The 20,060-nt window shown below is 43.3% G+C and overlaps 1 protein-coding gene across 1 annotated transcript in view; it reads left to right on the top strand.

Annotated features, from left to right (window-relative positions):
* LOC111967989 (rap1 GTPase-activating protein 1-like) overlaps window positions 1-20,060 on the top strand; it is a 149,296-nt gene that overhangs the window by 114,987 nt on the left and 14,249 nt on the right. Inside the window, exons 5-13 of the mRNA XM_070445078.1 lie at window positions 11,982-12,029; window positions 12,578-12,616; window positions 12,834-13,019; window positions 13,404-13,507; window positions 14,807-14,885; window positions 15,041-15,094; window positions 15,337-15,420; window positions 15,701-15,801; window positions 16,147-16,276. Of these exons, the coding sequence (XP_070301179.1) occupies window positions 11,991-12,029; window positions 12,578-12,616; window positions 12,834-13,019; window positions 13,404-13,507; window positions 14,807-14,885; window positions 15,041-15,094; window positions 15,337-15,420; window positions 15,701-15,801; window positions 16,147-16,276 (816 nt within the window). The 5' untranslated portion in view covers window positions 11,982-11,990. The remainder of the gene's footprint in view (window positions 1-11,981; window positions 12,030-12,577; window positions 12,617-12,833; window positions 13,020-13,403; window positions 13,508-14,806; window positions 14,886-15,040; window positions 15,095-15,336; window positions 15,421-15,700; window positions 15,802-16,146; window positions 16,277-20,060) is intronic.

The raw sequence follows: 20,060 nt of genomic DNA, 5'->3' as shown, positions 1-20,060 counted from the left end.
AACCAGGCGAGGCAGTCATTTGAGAAACCAAGGCTATTGAGTCTGCCGATAAGAATGTGGTGATTGACAGAGTCGAAAGCCTTGGCCAGTTCGATGAATACGGCTGCACATTATTGTCTCTTATCGATGGCGGTTATGATATCGTTTAAGACCTTGAGCGTGGCTGAGGTGCACCCATGACCAGCTCTGAAACCAGATTGCATAGCGGAGAAGGTACGGTGGGATTCAAAATGGTTGGTAATCTGTTTGTTAACTTGACTCGAAGACCTTAGAAAGGCAGGATAGGATAGATATAGGTCTGTAACAGTTTGGGTCTAGAGTGTCTCCCCCTTTGAAGAGGGGGATGACCGCGGCTGCTTTCCAATCTTTGGGAATCTCAGATGATACGAAAGAGAGGTTGAACAGGCTAGTAATAGGGGTTGCAACAATTTCGGCAGATAATTTTAGAAAGAGAGGGTCCAGATTGTCTAGCCCGGCTGATTTGTAGGGGTCTAGATTTTGCATCTCTTTCAGAACATCAGCTATCTGGATTTGGGTGAAGGAGAAATGGGGGAGGCTTGGGCGAGTTGCTGTGGGGGGTGCAGGACTGTTGACCGGGGTAGGGGTAGCCAGGTGGAAAGCATGGCCAGCCGTGCCAGGTCGATTAGAAAGGCCTGCTCGCTGAAGTGTTTTAGGGAGCATTTGACAGTGATGAGGGGTGGTGGTTTGACTGCATTACGGACGAAGGCAATGAGGCAGTGATCGCTGAGATCTTGGTTGAAGACAGCAGAGGTGTATTTGGAGGGCAAGTTGGTTAGGATGATTTCTATGAGGGTGCCCGTGTTTACGGATTTGGGGTTTTACCTGGTAGGTTCATTGATAATTTGTGTGAGATTGAGGGCATCAAGCTTAGATTGTAGGATGGCCGATGTGATAAGCATGTCCCAGTTTAGGTCACCTAGCAGCACGAGCTCTGAAGATAGATGGGGGGCAATCAATTCATATATGGTCTCCAGGGCACAGCTGGGGGCAGAAGGTGGTCTATAGCAAGCGGCAACAGTGAGAGACTCGTTTCTGGAAAGGTGGATTTTTAAAAGTAGACGCTCAAATTGTTTTGGTACAGACCTGGATAGTAAGACAGAACTCTGCAGGCTATCTCTGCAGTAGATTTCAACTCCGCCACCTTTGGCAGTTCTATCTTGTCGGAAAATTTTATAGTTAGGGATGGAAATTTCAGGGTTTTTGGTGTTCTTCCTAAGCCAGGATTCAGACACGGCTAGGACATCCTGGTTGGCAGAGTGTGCTAAAGCAGTGACTAAAACAAACTTAGGGAGGAGGCTTCTAATATTAACATGCATGAAACCAAGGCTTTTATGGTTACAGAAGTCAACAAATGAGAGCACCTGGGGAATGGGAGTGGAGCTAGGCACTGCAGGGCTTGGATTAACCTCTACATCACCAGAGGAACAGAGGAGGAGTAGGATAAGGGTATGGTTAAAGGCTATAAGAACTGGTCGTCTAGTACGTTCGGAACAGGGAGTAAAAGGAGCAGGTTTCTGGGCGCGATAGAATAGATTCAAGGCATAATGTACAGACAAAGATATGGTAGGATGTGAGTACAGTAGAGGTAAACCTAGGCATTGAGTGATGATGAAAGAGATATTGTCTCTAGAAACATCCTTTAAACCACGTGATGTCACCGCATGTGTGGAGGTGGAACTAAAGGGCTAGAATATGCTAAGGCATATTGAGCAGGGCTAGAGGCTCTACAGTGAAATAATACAATAATCACTAACCAGAACAGCAATGGACAAGGCATATTGACATTAGTGAGAGGCATACGTAGCCGAGTGATCATAGGAGTCCAGTGAGTAGTTAGGCTGGCTGGAGACACGGCGATTCAGACAGCTAGCGGGCCGGGGCTAGAAAGCTAGCAGAAGGGCCTTAGAGGGATGTCGTGACGGATGAAGTCTGTTATAGCCTCGGAACCTCCTCGTGCTGTTACGTCGGTAGTCCAGTCGTGATGGATTAACAGGGTTCCGTGTAGTAAAGGTGTCCAGTCTAATTGGCAAAATAGGTATAGTGGCCCAAGAAATTGGCCGATGGATCTTTTCAGCTAACAGTCCAATATGCTATAGACAGCTAGCGGGCCGCGGCTAGCAGATGGGTATTCAGGGGACATCGCGACAGAGGGGCCTGTTGAAAAAAAAAGGAACCCTCGGGCAGATTACGTCGGTAGTCCAGTTGTGATGAATAAGCAGGGCTCTGTGTAGTAAAAGGGGTCCAGGCCAATTGGCAAAATAGGTATGGTGGGCCAAGAAATTGGCCGATGGACCTATTCAGCTAACAGTCCGATATGCTCTAGACAGCTAGCAGGCTGCGCCAAGCAGGCTAGCAGATGGACATTCAGGGGACGTCGCGACGTAGTAGCCAGTTGAAGAACCTCCTCGGGTGTATTACGTCGGTAGTCCAGTCGTGAAGGATCGGCGGGTCTCCGGAACGGCAGGAAAAGGGGTCCAGGCCAATTGGCTAAATATGTATTGTAGCCCAGGAGTGGCTGATGGACCTCTTCAGCTAGCTGGGAGATGGCCCTAGCATGGGCTAGCTCCATTTCACATCCGTTACACTCACCCCCCTTTCAACCTCCTCCTTTTCCGCAGCAACCAGTGATACGGGTCAACAGCATCAATGTAACAGTATTAACTTTAGACCGTCCCCTCACCCGACACGGGCGCGAACCAGGGACCTTCTGCACACATCAACAACTGACACCCACGAAGCGTCGTTACCCATCGCTCACAAAAGCCGCGGCCTTGCAGAGCAAGGGGCAACACTACTTCTAGGTTTCAGAGCAAGTGACGTAACTGGTTGAAACGCTATTAGCGTGTACCGCTAACTAGCTAGCCATTTCACATCCGTTACACTCACCCCCTTTCAACCTCCTCCTTTTCCGCAGCAACCAGTGATCCGGGTCAACAGCATCAATGTAACAGTATAGCTTTAGGAGTCCCCTTACCCAGACCCGGGCACGAACCAGGGACCTTCTGCACACATCAACAACTGACACCCACGAAGCGTCGTTACCCATCGCTCCACAATAGCCACGGCCCTTGCAGAGCAAGGGGCAACACTACTTCTAGGTTTCAGAGCAAGTGACGTAACTGATTGAAACGCTATTAGCGCGTACCCGCTAACTAGCTAGCCATTTCACATCCGTTACATATGCTCAGGTTTGAATTGTGTTGTGCAAACTGGCGAGAGTTTTCCTAGCTAAAGGTTAGCTGATGACCGCTAGCAGTGGTTAGCTGACTACTAGCTAGTAGCTAGTTAGCTGGCTAGCTTCTGTTGAAGTTCCGGTTCAGAAGTAAAGAAAAATACTTCAGAAAAAGCAGATCCACACCACATTGGGTGAGGCGGGTTGCAGGAGAGTATTTGGAAGTTGAGGTTTAGAAAAATATAAAAAGATATGCGAAGAAAAAATATATAAAAATATATATAGATGGGACACAACAAGATGAGGACAAAGACGTGTGACTGCTACGCCATCTTGGGTATACATGCACTGTCAACTGTGGGAACTTTATATAGACAGGTGTATGCCTTTCCAAATCATGTCCAATCAATTGAATTTACCACAGGTGGACTCCAATCAWGTTGTAGACACATCTCAAGGATGATCAATGGAAACAGGACAAACCTGAGCTCAATTTTGAGTCTCACTGCAATGGTCTGAATACTTCTGTAMATTTCTAAAAAACTGTTTTTGCTTTGTCATTATGGGGTATTGTGTGTAGATTGCTGAGGATTTTATTTGATCCATTTTAGAATACGGCTGTAACTGTGGAAAAAGTAAATGGGTCTGAATAATTTCCGAAGGCACTGTGTAGCCTCTTCATCATAGAACCTCAGATCTCTCCCTGCTCGAGTGTTTTGCCCATTGATTTCTCTCTGCTGAAACCAATTTTGGTGGAAGAACTGATAGTGTTTCTCATTGTATAAATGCAGACCATTATAAAATGAGTCCAATCTGTTTTCATTGAGAGGTTCCTGAAACGTGTTTCCCTGTGGTATGAAGTAGGGCAGTATTGGTTGGACATGTGATAGTGGGAGAGTACCTCCGAGAGGGGGAGTTCCACAGTGTACACTTTACATAATAATACAACTACTCTTCCCCTTTCCTCCCTCTTTCGCTCTTTCTCTTCTTCTTATTCAAACATGTAATCCAACATACTACAGAATGACTACCCTTCTTTCTGAAAGTTGAAAAAATGATGAGACCCTGATCTCAGACCCTGGACCTGGCTGTGTCAGCAGACCCTCGCTGGGCTCCTGCAGCCTGCTGACTCCTCTCAGACCCGGCCCATGAAAACTTTCACAGGGTCAATAAAGGCCCCTGAAGAAATGTGCTGTGTCAATAAAGGAACAAGGGGGGTCTTACTGTAACATCAATGTCTTTACAGAGCAGTTTATACATGTTATTCAGACTAAAAGGTGGACTTACTTTACTTCTGCAGTGTAAAAGCTTTGAGCACAGACCATTCTGAGAGAGAGAGAGAGAGAGAGAGAGAGAGAGAGAGAGAGCGAGTAAGAGAGAGAGGAGAGAGAGAGAGAGAGAAGAGAAGAGAGAGAGGAGAAGAGAGAGATTGAGAGAGAGAGAGAGTAGAGAGAGAGAGAGAAGAGAGAGAGAAGGGAGAAGAGGCAGAGAGAGAGAACAATATGCTTACCATATGAAAGGGTAAAAAAGAGAAGTCCACAAAGCGAGAGAGGAGGTGGAGAAACGCTCTTCCTTGAAAACAGACAGAGTGTGTGAGAAGAGGAAGGGAGGGAAGAGGATCTTTACAGTCAGGCACATGCTCACACAGATATTGTACATACAGACCTATACAAACCCATGCATGCTAATGGGTATGCAGACCTGTTAAGAGACCTGAGACACAGCAGTTCCTGTCTTGTTTTTAGGGGCAGTAGAATTCAGTGTAATGTGACAGTAGTAGTTAAACCTCTRACACTCGTCTGGTCAATATACACACAGAAACAAATATACCCATACTCTGTTTTTGGAGTTGGAGTTTTGGAGTTATGAGTGACTTCAGGATGACTAAGAGTGGCCATGTGTTCCTCAGTCCTTCGGTTATTACATGGGGCCAGAGGAGACGACAAAGTGATGTAAGTATTCATTCTTGCTGTTGCATATGAGTAAGAGATAATGTAGTGCAGATAACTGTGATCTTAGGTATCTTACAGTGTAGTGTTGTAAATCCACATCTGTTCACCATTACTCTGTTGCAGTCAGTACAGCTGTCCGTTACTTGAAGGCACAGCTGTGTCTCTTACTGTTAGTCTTATTACCTATATTAATGTATAATTTCTTATGTGGACAGAGATTGGTTTTGGTAGGACTCTGGTTCCAGTAGCTACAGAGACAGTGGAGAGGCTAGGAAAGGAGATCATTAGATCAGGGTCGGTCTTTACTGCTGTTTCCAGTCCCATCACTTTTACTCGTTACCATGGCAGTACCTCTCAATGGTCTGTTTGTCTCTGGCAGAGAGTTCAGTCACCCCACATGTGTAGGTTACTACTGCACTCACATTTTTGGTAAAGGGGTTGGTGAGGTGAATATTTGTGTATGGAAAACAGTAATATTTCTGTTTTTGGTTCTGATCCTCACTGACCGTGTTAGTTTGCACTCGTTTGCTTTCAAGGCAGCAGCAGGATCGGCCAGCGTATCATATGACACTGTTTGTTCACACGGTGAACCATGGGTTATTAAAACAAGCCAGTGTTGGTCAATATGTGTGAATGTGCCCAAACAGTACATTTTAGTGTACCCATAGTAAATTCATGTTGTCATGTGGAAACATTAGCTTGACACCCCAGTCCACTTGTGTTACATGGTACAGAGAGTGCCTCACTGGGCTGTCATTGGCTATCTCACCCAATAGCACAGAGTCTTTCATTGGTAACTTCCCTATTCCATGCGTTGTGGTCAGGATGGAACTGCCCAGCATCAGGATAGCGGGCTTTGTGGAGAACAGCTGCCTGGCTGTGGGTATTCCTTCTCTTACTTTATACGAGTGTCCCTTATCTTGAATAGAGTAGATCCTCAGGCCTCAGTAGAGTTCAACTGCTTGACAGTGGGTATCCCTTCTCTTCATGAGTTCTCATATTTTTACATTTGAGTCATTTAGCAGATGCTCTTATCCAGAGATATTAGTAGGGTTAAGTGCCTTGCTCAACGGCACAATGRCACATTTTTCACCTAGTCAGCTCAGGGATTTGAACCAGCGACCTTTCAGTTACTGGCCCAATAATCTTAACCGCTAGGCTACCTGCCACTACCTTATCTGGGATAAAAKGGATTATGCAGTTAATGGGAGCTGATAGTGAATGGAGTTTGTAATGAGGCTACAGCACTTGTGTTGATTTTTGGTTAAAGGAGTCTGGAAGTTATGTATCTTTGGCTTACTTCCTGCAGGACTGTAGACGACTATTGATTCGAAATGAACAGAGCTGACAGATGGAGGGTACTATTAGAACCAGTTTGTAAACCCATGCATCTAATTTGTTTTCATTTTCTGACTAATATCTCCTCTCCCCATTCCGTGTTGATCTAATGGGCTAAGTGTGTTACAGTCACGCATCAATACATCCTGAGTGTACAGAGTTAGCTGCCTGCCTGMGACTGTGTGTTAAGGTGGTTAGTGGCTGTTTGCAACGTTAATATTCCCTCCCCACCTTTAGAGGCACTGGGCTTCACCCTGCCGACTCCTTCAGAGGAGAATATCATTGTTTCCAGGCGATTGTTTTCGTTAGGAGCGATTCAGTGAGTAGTAAATGGAGCCTCAGTGAGGGTGATGGTGTGCTCGGGGGGTGTGACTGGCCTGGGAAAGAAGCACAACACATTGATGCCAAGGAGCATGCAGTCAGAGGCTGGTTGGAATGTAAAGAGGGCTTGGATCAACTACACTCCCAGCTCCACATCCACAAATGTGTTGGGATGAACACAATAAAAATCTCATGTGAAGAAGACTGTAGAGCCAGCATTTCACCAACCAGTAAACCGCTCTCCTTCTTCGATTTGTCTGTCTCTCTCCCTCAGACATCAGACCTATTTGTAATGATCGAGAGGATGCAGTTACTGTAAATTGTCTGAGATCTCTGCTGTATACTATACTCACTGCTTTGTCTTCTTTGTAGTTTCAATTTGTTTTCTGTTTACTATTCTTGTGGGTACTTCTGGTTAAACATGTCCACACACACACGCACGCACGCGCACGCGCCGCACGCACGCACGCACGCACGCACGCACGCACGCACGCACGCACACACACACACACACACACACACACACACACACACACACACACACACACACACACACACCACACACACACACACACACCACACACACACACACACACACACACACACAAACCTTGTAGGGACACAAAATTCAGTCCCATTCAAAATCCTATTTTCCCTAAACCCTAACCCTAACCCATACCTTCACCCTAACCCAAAAACCTAACCTTAACCCTAAACCTAACCCTAGCTCCTAACAATAAAACTAACCCTAGCTCCTAACCCTAAATCTAATTCTAACCATAAACCCCCTAGAAATAGCATTTGACCTTGTGGGGACTAACAAAATGTCCCCCAGTTGGTCAAATGTTTAAACACACACACACTGTTTAGTAATTAGAATCCATAGAGCAGCTTTAAGTGATACAGTCTACTGTGTGCTCACCCCTCCTCTCCATAGCCTTTCCTGTGTCGTCTGTTGCTGTCTCTCTTGTTGCCCTCTTATGTTGCTGTCTCTTGTCTACCCTCCTCTCTCGTCCTGTCCCAGTTGTAAAAAGTGTGAAAGTAAATAATTGTTTTAATAGTAATTTCACAGGTTTTTTCACCTCACCTGCAAATTCTTTGTAAACCATGCTTTACTTTTCACTGTCTGTATTTCACCTGTTATTATTCCTGTAAATAAATCAAACTAAATAAAATCTATAGAGCAACTTCAAATGATACATTCTAATGTGTGCTCAACCCACCACTGTTCTCTCTCCATCTGCCCTCTTCTGTCACCTTCTCTGCTTTTTGTCTGTTGGTGTCTGTGTCTTATCTGTTGCTGTCTCAGGTTCTTGTTTGTTACTGTCTCCTTTGTCTATCCTCTTCTGTTATGGCCTGTTCTGTTCTTCCGGTGTCTCTCTCCAACACCTATTCTTCTGTTGTTGTCTCTGTGTCTTGTCTGGTGTCTCTCTCCATCATATCCTACACTTCTGTTGCTGTCTTTGTGTCTTGTCTGGTGTGTCTCTCTCCATCATATCCTACACTTCTGTTGCTGTCTCTATGTCTTGTCTGGTGTGTCTCCTTAGTTTTGCAATTCAAAACAGTCAAGGGGATACTGGGGTAGCTTAACTTGTTTTGGGCCTGTGTCTGGGTCACTTAAATTATCCTCTTTCCTACCATTTGCCCCTGGCTGCTACTGTTCTAAGTGCTCCACTGGCCTGTGGTTCTTATCTGTCCTCCTCCATGGCTCATCTGAAAGGTAGCAAGGTAAAGGTGCAACATGTCTTTAGTTAGTTTTAAAGGGTGACTACACTTCCTGATTTGGCCTTTTTTAGATTTGGTTAATTAAGAAATGCTAGCGGCCATGACTGAATTCAAATGTGAGTTTGTTTCGTGGTGTGGTTTGATGTGTGTGTTCGCAGTTGGGAAGAGTTAGCCAAATCATTTAGCCAATTAGCTTGAGCCAGCTGATGTGCAACCTGAATTTGACTCAGGCTTAGGATAGCCTATATCCGGGGCTAGATAGACAYCGTCAATACATTTACACAATGGAAATTATACCATTTTCATGTTGCACACCTTTTAGCTTTCTCATTAATTGTTTCAATATTTGTATATGCATTTCAACAATTTATAGTTGGTTTGAGGGTTTAAGTCATAAAGATTTGGAGCTATTGGAATTGTAACATAATGTCCCATGTACATTTCATAATTTGCCAATGGTCCCTAACTAGCTCATAGGGATATCCGAAGTCAACTCAAATTTACCACAGGCATTACGACCACAGGCAATTACGATTGAAACAAACCCAACCTTTATTTATGTTGGGATGCAATCACGACCACAAGTCTCACAAAACTCAGTTTTGGATGGGATTGACTTTTTGTAGTAAATATTGACAGTAGAATGAATGTTTCTGACTCATATCGGTGCCACATTGGCTGTTTTCTAAATGACAAGTTGGTTTTTAGGGTCAGCCGCTTTTTGAAAGTTACTGTATACTGACACGACCAGGGTAACTAAACTGTAAAGAAAAATGTGTCCACAAACATATAAGAAGCTACATAGCCCCTAGGCATTATGAATATTAAGAGACATGAGCCCGAACAATTGTCCTGTAGACCTTTGTTAGTTCTACCAGCTAATGTGAGATATTTAGATGACATAACATTTGTGGACACATAACTTAAGGGCCGATGTAGTTTCAATGTTTTGCTTACCTACAATCACAAATAATCACAAAGCTGGCCATCTTTTCCCCTCTCTTTCTGGCTGCCCTCCCCCTTCCCTTCTAAGTCCCAGTTTGTTTATTTGTCATATACACATGATATACAGTTGAAGTCAGAAGTTTACATACACTTAGGTTGGAGTCATTAAAACTAGTTTTTCAACCACTCCACAAATTTCCCGTTAACAAACTACAACTACAAGTAATTTTTCCAACAATTGTTTACAGACAGATCATTGCACTTATAATTCACTGTATCACAATTCCAGTGGGTCAGAAGTTTACATACACTAAGTTGACTGTGCCTTTAAACAGCTTGGAAAATTCCAGAAAATGATGTCATGGCTTTAGAAGCTTCTGAAAGGCTAATTGACATMATTTGAGTCAATTGGAGGTGTACCTGTGGATCTATTTCAAGGCCTACCTTCAAACTCAGTGCCTCTTTGCTTGACATCAGGGGAAAATCWAAATAAATCAGCCAAGACCTCAGAAAAAAAATTGTAGACCTCCACAAGTCTGGTTCATCCTTTCCAAATGTCTGAAGGTACCACGTTCATCTGTACAAACAATAGTACGCAAGTATAAACACCATGGGATCACGCATCCGTCATACCGCTCAGGAAGGAGATGCGTTCTGTCTCCTACAGATGAACGCACTTTGGTGCGAAAGTGCAAATCAATTTCAGAACAACAGCAAAAGACCTTGTGAAGATGCTGGAGGAAACAGGTACAAATGTATCTATATCCACAGTAAAAAYGAGTCCTATATCGACATAACCTGAAAGACTGCTCAGCAAGGAAGAMCGCCATAAAAAAAGCCAGACTACGGKTTGCAACTGCACATGGGGACAAAGATCGTACTTTTTGGAGAAATGTCCTCTAGTCTAATGAAACAAAAATAGAACTGTTTGGCCAGAATGACCATCGTTATGTTTGGAGGAAAAAGGGGGACGCTTGCAAGCTGAAGAACACCATCCCAAAAGTGAATCACGGGGGTGGCAGCATCATGTTGTGTGGGTGCTTTGCTGCAGGAGGGACTGGTGCACTTCACTAAATAGATGGCATCATGAGGAGGAAAATTATCTGTCAGCACTCGTTTTGTATAGCTTCACGTGTCGTTTTGTTATTTTGGTTAGTTTGTTCAGTGTTCATTCTTATTATAATAAAGAATGTACGCATACCACGCTGGACCTTTGTCCGATTCATACGACAAACGTGACAGTGTGTAAACTTCTGACCCACTGGGAATGTGATGAAAGAAATAAAAGCTGAAATAAATCATTCTCTCTACTATTATTATGACATTTCACATTCTTAAAATAAAGTGGTGATCCTAACTGAACTAAGTCAGGGAATTTTTACTATGATCAAATGTCAGGAATTGTGAAAAACTGAGTTTAAATGTATTTGGCTAAGGTGTATGTAAACTTCCAACTTCAACTGTACATGGAGTACACAGTGCAATGAAATGCTGACCTGCAAGTTAACCTCTCGACAATGCAACAACATTAGAAAAAGTAAGTAGGTCAGTGAATAGAAATAGTAATAAAAATAAAAGCTCAATAAAATAATTTCAACTATTGGGCCGTTTTTTTWAACAAATAGTTACATAACCTACAATTATGTTGAAAATAACAGACATGAGCCAAGCATGTTGAATGGAATAGATCATTAGACCTCTATAATTCAATTCATTTGGTCGATTCTACTACCTCAACGTTGCTATTTTTAAACTGGGTTAAATATAATGTTTTAGTAAAGTTGTGAAATCTCTACCAATAACAGCAGTCACTGCGTCACTCCAGGGACTTCTTGCAGTGCCTGCTACTGCCTAACGCATCTATATTGCATTGTTGATTTTTGTCATATAAATGTCTGTATTTATTTATTTTTTAATACCGCATAGTGCAAGTGATATGTGGTTATGGAAACTCATATAAGACTGAAATGTAAAATAAAGGTTTCAGGCTGGACCAAAAACATCCAGGGATGAAGCCTCGGACGCCTCATGACGATGGTGTTAACTGTTCTGTTTCAGTAGGTTTACTCCCTCTGATTGACTCAATGATGTGTGTGGTCTGGGCCTGGCTGTTGGTGACGCCTTCTCTGCTGTCCTCTGTCTCTCACACACTCACTCCTCTGCTTCAGTTACTACCCTAGCTTTTTTCTTCCACTGACATTTGAATTCTCTCTCCCTTTGCTATATCTTCATGCTATGTTTAGTTGATATGCTATGTTTAGTTGATATGTTGAAGCAATGTTTTGTCCTTAATCTGAAATCTTCCTATGTCTCTCTTTTCCTATGTACCTGTAATGCCAAGATTGGTTTAGAGAAACATTTAAAACATTATGCGCTTGAATATTATTATTGTTTTGAAGTTAACTTGGAGTGAGAAGTCTATGTTATTTCTGTGCAGCTGTGTGAGTGTGTGTGTGTGTGCTGTGTATATCACCTGGCGCCTGGCATGCCTCTATTTCCCTCCACAGGGCAGCAGAATGGACGAGCAGAGATGCACCTTCCCTCCACCTCTCAAAGTGAGTCTAGTCCATCCTCACATTTCCCCACAGACTCCCTGTGGACAAAGGCTCCATTATGGCAGAGCCTTGAACCTCTCCTTGTCTCCCGTCAGACAGGCTTTCAGACACACACCGCTCAAATTAGAACCCCAACCTCATCACTCTTATCACACAGCCAGACTACTGCAGTGTTGGAACGCTGGATTGTGTAGCATATCCTCGGCGGGTCGGCAGTCTGTGTCCGATTAAAGGGATGCTCGCCAAGGCTCTGAGAGTCACAATTAGTGGACAATAAGGATGTGAMTACATTGTTGTGTTTATTGTGGTGGTCACTCCAAAAATTGGGTGGCATTAGTTGGGTTAGCCCACCCAATATCGTCAATGTGGTTTCAATCTATGATTTAATGTGGGTTCCTTTCATTCTAGTTATGTGCTTTGTAGATTGAGCATTTACATATTGGTTGATTGTGCTGTCAACATAAAAGTCTCATGCTGCATTAATGAGGGGACTATGATGGTAAATGGAAAAATGTTGTGTATTATTATGACATGTGGTTTTCTTGCAGACAGAGGAGGACTATATCCCTTACCCCAGCGTTCACGAGGTACAAACAATCTAAAACTGACTCACATACAGAGCTGTGTATGATAAAAACCATTGGAAACTGAAATCTGTATCACATATAGAGCTCTTTGATACATCATAAACAGTCTGAATGAACCCAAAGTGTGGTTGCCCTTTATCTGCTATTGAATTGAATCCCATGTATTGTGCTTATTTTCATTTAACTTTATTAACTTCATCATCTTGGTTGGAATCAGGTCCTGGGTCGTARGAGCCCCTTCCCCCTAATCCTGCTGCCTCAGTTCGGAGGCTACTGGATCGAGGGGACCAATCACAAATCCAGTGCCACACCTGAGCCTGAGCAGAAGCCATGTGCTGCCTCCCACATCAAGCTGGAGACCAACAGCACGGCCAAGATCTACAGGAAACAGTTCATGGGCAAGGTGAGCATCATCTGATAAGCACCATTCTGCTCCCTACTTTTCTTCTGGAGATTTCATTCCAGCTGAAATTTAAGTAGATTGAAATARAAATAGAATAGAAGGAAGTAGCATATTTCTTTGCTAGCTGAGAGTCCCTCAAAATGCTTACATCACAGGCTGAGGCTCAGACCATTCATTCTCCTGGCAGGGGACTGTGTTTATAACAAATGAAAGTATTATCTGTATGTACCACTGTTGAGTTAGCTGGAGGAGCTTCTCTGTTTGAGCAGTCAAACTGAGGGGGACTAGGCTGAGGGGGACTGGGCCAGTAAGAGGAATAATGAACATTGCCTGAAGTGTGGATTATTTGTTATCTGAGTGTACCTTCTGGTGATGTCTCTATAGGAACACTTTAATTACTACTCCGTGGACATCGGCCTGGGCCACCTGGTCTTCTCCATGAAGTATGATGTCATCGGGGACCAGGAGCATCTCTGCTTGCTGCTAAGGTACCATTCATATTATCTTTATCTCTCCCCTGCCTCCTCTTTCTCTCTACACACCACAGGCGGCTGGTGGCACCTTAATTGGGGGAGAACGGGCTCATAGTAATGCATGGAAAATAATAAATGGACTGGTTAAAAAAACAAAAACATTTTGATACATTCCATGCACACTCTATTCCAGGGATTATTATGAGAAGTCCTCCATCACCAGCCTCCTGTGCTACACACTATTTGTCTCTTATTTCATTTCTCTATTTCCCACTGCCCTTCTCCCCCATTCTCTTCTATTTTCACCACTCTCTATCTCTCTCCCCATGTGCCCCCTTCTTCCTCTCTCTCTCTTCTCTCTCCTCTCTCTTCTCTCTCTCTCTCCTCTCTCTCTCTCTCTCTCTCTCTCTCTCTTCTCTCTCTCTCTCTCTCTCTCTCTTCTCTCTCATCTCTCTCTGTCTTCTCTCTCTCTTCTCTCCTCTCTCCTCTCTCTCTCTTCTCTCTCAGTTATACTCTCTCTTTTCTTTATTCTCTCTCTCTTTCCCTCTCTCTCTTCTTTCATTGTGGCCTCCTCTCAGGCTCTCTTCAAACTGTTCCAGGACAATACAGCCATTAAAGGTCTGTAGGCGCTTTTCAATAACACCTGACCCAGAGCAGAGGACATATGTCTGCTTCAGCCTCTAATAGTGTTTGTTAAGCAGTCCTGTCCACATTTCCATCCCTTACTATGTGTTCAGGGAGAGGTTCATTTAGCTCAGCATGGCAGCACTCTAGCCTTAAACACTGGCCAGGCCAGCCTGTACACTGTGCTAACACAAACACACCCACCTCTCCCCAACATGCTCACTCACTGTGAAATTATCAATTCCACCACGTTATAACACTAATGATAGAGTAGTAACATTCCATAAAAGCTGTGAATTAATTTTACAACCCTAGAGAGTGCACTCCAGCTGTAATGGTTGTTTTGTTAGTTAGTGTACTCAGTTTGCAGGGGGTGTATGCCAGAGAGTACCTAGGTATGTCGGTTCATGTGCCTGCTGTGCTGTCACTGAAAAGACAGCAGGTGTGAACAGGTTGTGTTGCTCATAGTTGACTGTGGCAAGGTTGGCTATGCAAATCACTATTGTGTCTCCACAGCATCCTTAGAAAGATTATCCACATTGGTTTTGCGTCACATTTGCATCAACAGGGATGTCAACAAAATGGGAAGGATAAAAAAAAAAATGGAACCAATGTGTTGACATGAGAATCCTATCTCTAAAGACAGAATGGTGAMTATCTATGTGACTGTTCCATCAATTTGTCTTTTAGGACCAAATTAAAAACTCACCATGATGTGATTCCTATCTCCTGCCTGACTGAGTTCCCCAACGTGGTCCAGATGGCCAAGGTAGGATGACAAACAGTCCAGAAGGGGATGTGAATGCTCCAGCCCGGTGGAGAATGGTTGGAAAGGGATTTACTGGATTGTGAAGTTGAAATAAAGTTATTGTATAAAGTTGCAATGGCAGGAGGAAAAGTTTAAAGTACTTTTTTATTTTGCAGCTGGTGTTTGAAGAGGTAAATGTGGACAGATTTTACCCAGTCCTCTACCCAAAGGTAGGCTCTGTATTAATCTTGAAATTATTCAGTTACCTGGTCAGCTCTGTACATTTACAATGGAGTAGCTAACTATAACTAGTTTACGATACAATAATAGTATGGTCCAACAAGGAGCATTTATTGCTGTTTTAATGTTTTATTTCTCAACTACAGTGTATTTATGTTCCCCCCTCACCGTTTTACATTGCAAGTCCCCTTCACCTTGACTCTGCTGAATGTACTATTCAAATTTTTTCCAGGCTTCAAGGCTCATTGTCACCTTTGATGAGCATGTCATCAGCAACAATTTCAAGTTTGGAGTCATTTATCAGAAGTTTGGCCAGGTGAGTGTTTATATAGCCTGTGGTTGTAAAATCATATAAAGTAATATACATTTATAACAGTTGGTCCTGTCCTGTATTTGGAGTATTATTATGACTGTGCTACTTCCTGGTCATCATAGGACGCCAGCTTAGCCATTCTCAGGAGAGTTTAGGTGTGTGAGCTTCTCCCTCCTTCCCAAACTAAAAGGATTTGCTGTCCTTCAATCAGGAGGTCTGATTGATTTCCTGTTGAGCTCAGATGTAATACTTCCTCTTYACAGCCTTGTGTTTCTCCCTGCAGACCACCRAGGAGGAGCTATTTGRGAACAGMGACGAGAGTCCTGCTTTTRTRGAGTTCTTGRAGTTTCTGGGGGACAAGATTGAGCTCCATGACTTTAAAGGGTAAGCGTGGCCTTARAATGGTATTGACATGGCAGATGAAAGACTGRTCATGTCTCTCGATTACAATTGACTTTGACATGACTCCCTGAATGATGACMCTTCAGACGTYTAAAGCCTYGTTTATTATGGTAGATCTGCTCTGATTCTCTCGATTTAGAGCAATATAATATTCTGAGTGATACGGACATCATGATTGAGTGGAAGGGGATAACTGCCCTTGGCATTCACTCTATGATGGATGAGACAGAGTGGTGTGGATGCGCTGGCTGGTTGCACTGAGTCTGAGACGACCTGTGCTACTGCTGTTGGTGATGTAACGGTCTGGTTCACACTCTGGTTCTGCAGGTTCAGAGGAGGACTGGACGTCACCCACGGCCAGACAGGAACAGAGTCTGTCTACACTAACTTTCACAACAAGGAGATCATGTTCCATATGTCCACCAAGCTGCCATACACAGAGGGAGACTCCCAGCAGGTGACTAGCTCAGTCAGGCTCTGTCCTGTCTGTCATTATGTCTGTCAGTAGCTAGATTGGATGTATAGTATATCTACTTCATTTCAATCAAGAAACATCACTGGGGAACGGGGGGCACTAGTGAGAACCACATGGAGTAGACGCTTCTCTGATTACCTCYTCCTCACCCTTGCTTAAATTTAATTTATACACAATGCTATTACTTTTGCCCGACCAAACTGCTACAATGAGCAACTCCATGAGAAACACGGCCAAGGGGAAACTAATTAATCCAAATACAACCAGAAAGAAAGACGGCAAAGTTCCCACCACAGCACAAGATGAGGATGGCGATGCTTGCGTTAGCCTGGCCATAATGCCTGTCCCGCCATTTTCCATGGTGTTCTTCAGCTTGCATGGCTAACCCTGACTCAGAGCCCTCACCGACTATTATATTAGCAGCTATCAAAAAAATGGAAGAGGACATGAACACTCAATTTAATCATCTCAACTCATCCTTACAATCGGTGCAAGCCTCCCTGGCTGAACATACAACCCGCATTATTGATCTGGAAGGAAACGCAGGTGACCACAAGAAACGCATCGCCACCCTCGAGGGACAGTAAGAAGAGCTACTAACAGCAAACAAAACTATGAAACTCAAGCTAATTGACCTTGAGGGACGTTCAAGGCGTTTGAATATCAAAATCACAGGCTTGGAAGAAAAAATTAAGAGAGGCAGACCAACACAGTTTGTGGCAGAATTTATACCAAAACTGTTAGGGATTGACAATTTCCCCCAAGGCCTAAAAGTGGACTGAGCGCACCGCATCGGTTTGCTCTCCGCTACGCATCCCCGCGTCATGATTGCCAAAATACACCTTGACCCCGAGAAGGAAAATATTCTGTGCCTGTCCCGCCAGCAATTCCCCTGTCCTTCAACGGAGCTCGGGTTAACATGTACCCAGACAACACAGCTGAGGTAACCAGCGCCAGGCCTTTCATGGAGCTAGAAAGAAACTCAGAGATGCGGGAATCTGACACGGCCACCTCTTTCCTGCTCGGCTGATTCTTACCGATGGTACGGTAAAGAAGGTGTTCGGAAAACCACAGGATGCCGAGTCTTTCGTTGACAGGATTACTACTATAGCCACTAACGTCTAGGACCCGATAGGGACGTCCCGAGTAGCTGTTCACCGTGATCGGTAGGGCGGATTACCCCACTGTTTTCAGATATGACAGCGATGTGATTGTCCTATACAGGCGGGTAAAACTGCACCTGACCGATTTCCCTGTTCCAGTAGGGACATATTGACGATATTGTTTTGCTCAATTCAGTTATTTTATTAGAGCAATTGTTATAGACATCAGGGTAAGGGGGCCCAGTCGGACCACCTGAAGGAACGCTAATTTAATTTAATTATAAATTGGTTAGCAAGCCTACAGTTGAAGTCGGAAGTTTACATACACCTTAGCCAAATACATTTAAACTCAGTTTTTCACAATTCCTGACATTTAATCCTAGTAAAAATCCCTGTCTTAGGTCAGTTAGGATCACCACTTTATTTTAAGAATGTGAAATGTCAGAATAATAGTAGAGAGAATGATTTATTTCAGCTTGTATTTCTTTCATCACATTCCCAGTGGGTCAGAAGTTTACATACACTCAATTATTATTTGGTAGCATTGCCTTTAAATTGTTTAACTTGGGTCAAACGTTTCTGGTAGCCTTCCACAAGCTTCCCACAATAAGTTCCTCCTGACAGTGGGTAACTAAGTCAGGTTTGTAGGGCCTTCTTGCTCGCACACACTTTTTCAGTTCTGCCACAAATTTTCTATGGGATTGAGGTCAGGGCTTTGTGATTGCCACTTCAATACCTTGACTTTGTTGTCCTTAAGCTGTTTTGCCACAACTTTGGAGCATGCTTGTGGTCATTGTCCATTTGGAAGACCCATTTGCGACCAAGCTTTAACTTCCTGACTGATGTCTTGAGATGTTGCTTCAATATATCCACGTAGTTTTCCTGCCTCATGATGCCATCTATTTTGTGAAGTATACCAGTCCCTCCTGCAGCAAAGCACCCCCACAACATGCCACCCCTGTGCTTCACTTGTGGGATGGTGTTTCAGCTTGCAAGCCTCCCCTTTTTCCTCCAAACATAATGATGGTCATTATGGCCAAACAGTTCTATTTTTTGTTCATCAGACTAGAGGACATTTTCCAAAAAGTACGATCTTTGTCCCCATGTGCAGTTGTGAACCGTAGTCTGGCTTTTTTTATGGCGGTTTTGGAGCAGTGGCTTCTTCCTTGCTGAGCAGCTCTTCAGAGTTATGTCGATATAAGACTAGTTTTACTGTGGATATAGATACTTTTGTACCATTTCCTCCAGCATCTTCACAGGTCCTTTGCTGTTGTTCGGGATTGATTTGCACTTTTCACACCAAAGTACGTTCATCTCTAGGAGACAGAACGCGTCTCCTTCCTGAGCGGTATGTCGGCTGCGTTGTCCCATGGTGTTTATACTTGCGTACTATTGTTTGTACAGATGAATGTGGTACCTTCAGGCGTTTGGAAAGGATTGAACCAGACTTGTGGAGGTCTAAAAAAAAAATCCTGAGGTCTTGCCTGATTTCTTTTGATTTTCCCATGAAGTCAAGCAAAGAGGCACTGAGTTTGGAGGTAGGCCTTGAAATAGATCCACAGGTACACCTCCAATTGACTCAAATTATGTCAATTAGTCTCTCAGAAGCTTCTAAAGCCATGACATAATTTTCTGGAATTTTCCAAGCTGTTTAAAGGCACAGTCAACTTAGTGTATGTAAACGTCTGACCCACTGGAATTGTGATACAGTGAATTATAAGTGCAATTATCTGTCTGTAAAAATTTGTTGGAAAAATGACTTGTGTCATGAACAAAGTAGATGTCCTAACCGACTTGCCAAAACTATAGTTTGTTAACAAGAAATTTGTGGAGTGGTTGAAAAACTAGTTTTAATGACACCAACCTAAGTGTATGTAAACTTCCGACTTCAACTGTATGTCTCCCTGTAGTGTCCAGCAGTTTCACAGTGTTTATGGGGGAATTTATATTCCACTTCGTTTGGGTAAGTGGATGGGGGAGGGAGGTGGAGAATGTTTTTTTGTGTTTTTCATTTGTCCTTTGCTCTTTACGTGTTGCGCCAACCCTACTGCTACAATTCTAATGTATTTGAGGACCAAATAAATATTTCTTATGGCTACTGATAACTCTACTACTTCGCCACGGTCTGGCGACATTACCCTTCTTTCCAGGAATGTACGAGGTTTGAGAACGAATTTGAAAAGAGGAGAAAAGTMTTTTCCCATTTGAAGTCTTTATCTGGAGATATTATGTTTTTACAAGAAACTCACATAAAACATACAGAGCAATGGAGATTTAAATGTAGTTGGGTATTTATCAATCAACTTTTTCATCCAAGGCTAGAGGTGTAGCCATATTATTTYGAAAAACTGTCCCATTCAAACACATTTCAACTATAAGCGACCCCTAGTATTATAGTACTAGGCCACATTCTATCACAACATGTAACATTTTTAAATCTTTATGCACCGAACCCAGGGTTCTTTCRGAATGTCTTCAATCTCTTACCAGATTTATCAACCACACATTTAATTATAGGCGGAGATTTTAACTGCATTTTGGACCATTATATGGATAGGTTTCCTGCTCGCCCTACCTCTTCACTGAATTCCACTACTGTCTTGAATAATTTAATTGGAACAATGAACCTTGTCGATATTTGGAGATTACAACACCCTACGGAT

This window comes from Salvelinus sp. IW2-2015, linkage group LG1 (genome assembly GCF_002910315.2).
Source record: "Salvelinus sp. IW2-2015 linkage group LG1, ASM291031v2, whole genome shotgun sequence".
Classification (NCBI taxonomy): Eukaryota; Metazoa; Chordata; class Actinopteri; order Salmoniformes; family Salmonidae; genus Salvelinus; species Salvelinus sp. IW2-2015.
This window is presented reverse-complemented; position numbering and strand designations above follow the sequence as displayed.